The sequence below is a fragment of the Elephantulus edwardii genome, unplaced genomic scaffold (genome assembly GCF_000299155.1).
Source record: "Elephantulus edwardii isolate Elephantulus edwardi_28Jun2011 unplaced genomic scaffold, EleEdw1.0 scaffold00009, whole genome shotgun sequence".
Taxonomy (NCBI): domain Eukaryota; kingdom Metazoa; phylum Chordata; class Mammalia; order Macroscelidea; family Macroscelididae; genus Elephantulus; species Elephantulus edwardii.
In genome coordinates this window covers 5,273,700-5,275,126 of record NW_006399759.1, presented here as the reverse complement: position 1 = coordinate 5,275,126, position 1,427 = coordinate 5,273,700, and the positions used below count along the sequence as shown (strand labels likewise).

Below are 1,427 nucleotides of genomic sequence, written 5' to 3'. Positions count from 1 at the left end.
TAATCGGGATGGGTGTGTCAGAGGCGGTGCTGTTGGCGCAGGATAGAGCAGGGTTTAGAGCTGTTGTGCATAGGGTCGCTATGAATCGGAAACGACTCGATGGCACATAACAACAACAACAAACTGATCAATTTTGGCCAGTTCCAGGACGTGATTAATTTTAGGAGGATAGCTCAGGAAATGTTCACTGGTACTCTTAACTTCTAATTAACCACAACCAGTCCTCAGATCTTGGGCAACCTGTAGAGCTTCAGAAATTCACAGTCCAAATTAGGAAATTTCATAACTATAAGGAATATTTTTAAAACTGGCTCTTAAAATGTTATAAACACTTCAATTTTATAAAAGCAGTTTAAATCGTGTGTCCACTTGCCGTACAGAGGTAACTTGGGGTCGCTGTCAAGCTTAACACTGTGACACTGATGTGTCAAATGAGATAATGGTTACCCATGGTGGACAGTGTTTGGTGGTGCTCCCCGGTTGAAACAAGCTTGGAAGCAGGAGTGGTATCCACTTCCGTAAATAGCTTGTCTCCGGAAACCCTATGAACCTGGAGAAAGGATGAAAGTCATGCATGCAAGTGTCGAGGGCTTTTGTTCATAGGGTAGCTATGAGTCCATGACTCAACCACAGTAACACCTTACAAACCCTTTTCATATTATCCTGTATTATAAATTGGGAAAAGTCTTTATTATTATTATTATTCCTATTTGGTGGTAAGGAAATGGAGGTTCAGATGGGTTTGCCAAAAGTTCTTTATTTTTAGCAAGTGGTGGAGCATATGATTCCACGTTCTTGATGTATTTCTTTGAAAACACCTCCCAAAAGTTGTCAGATCTCTTAATAACTTTTAAAAATATCTAAAAATGTATATACCTACAGAAAATTCTTCTCTATCCTCTGCCTCCCCATAGAAAGAAAAATGAATAAAACCAAAACAAACCACAGAATATCACTTTCCCCTGGATTCCACATCCTGCGCAGGGTTACCTGAGTGGCCATTCACTCACTTTATTTTCTAAAGAGTTAAGTGGAGGGCCAGCTCAATACCAATGGGCAACAAGATGAGTACATGAGTTCATATCATCTATGGCAATTCAAATGAGAATTGGGAAATAAAGAGAGCTGATTTTCTACTAACTTGTCATTTAATAGTTCCCTTATCATTTCCCATAACCAAAGACAAAAGGCCTGAAAAGTGACTAATAAACATTGCTAAAATGATTATTTGAATGATGGATGGGCTTCTTATAAAGGAAAATAATTATATGGCATTACCATTCCTGACAAATTATTTCTACTTTAAAATTCTTTCTCTCTTACATGACAAGTAAAATGAAAAATGAGACCAAAAAACCTATACAATTCTAACTACCAGCATCAACTTAATAAGAGTAATATTAATTTGCTGAAACAAAATGTTTCCC

At 37.5% G+C, this 1,427-nt stretch overlaps 1 protein-coding gene across 1 annotated transcript in view; it reads right to left on the bottom strand.

The window, feature by feature from the left end:
• Window positions 1-1,002, bottom strand: part of SUPT7L (suppressor of Ty 7 (S. cerevisiae)-like) — a 4,667-nt gene extending 3,665 nt beyond the window's left edge. The window contains exon 1 of the mRNA XM_006880690.1: window positions 991-1,002. Within this exon, the coding sequence (XP_006880752.1) occupies window positions 991-1,002 (12 nt within the window). The remainder of the gene's footprint in view (window positions 1-990) is intronic.
• Between the last annotated feature and the right edge of the window lie 425 nt (window positions 1,003-1,427).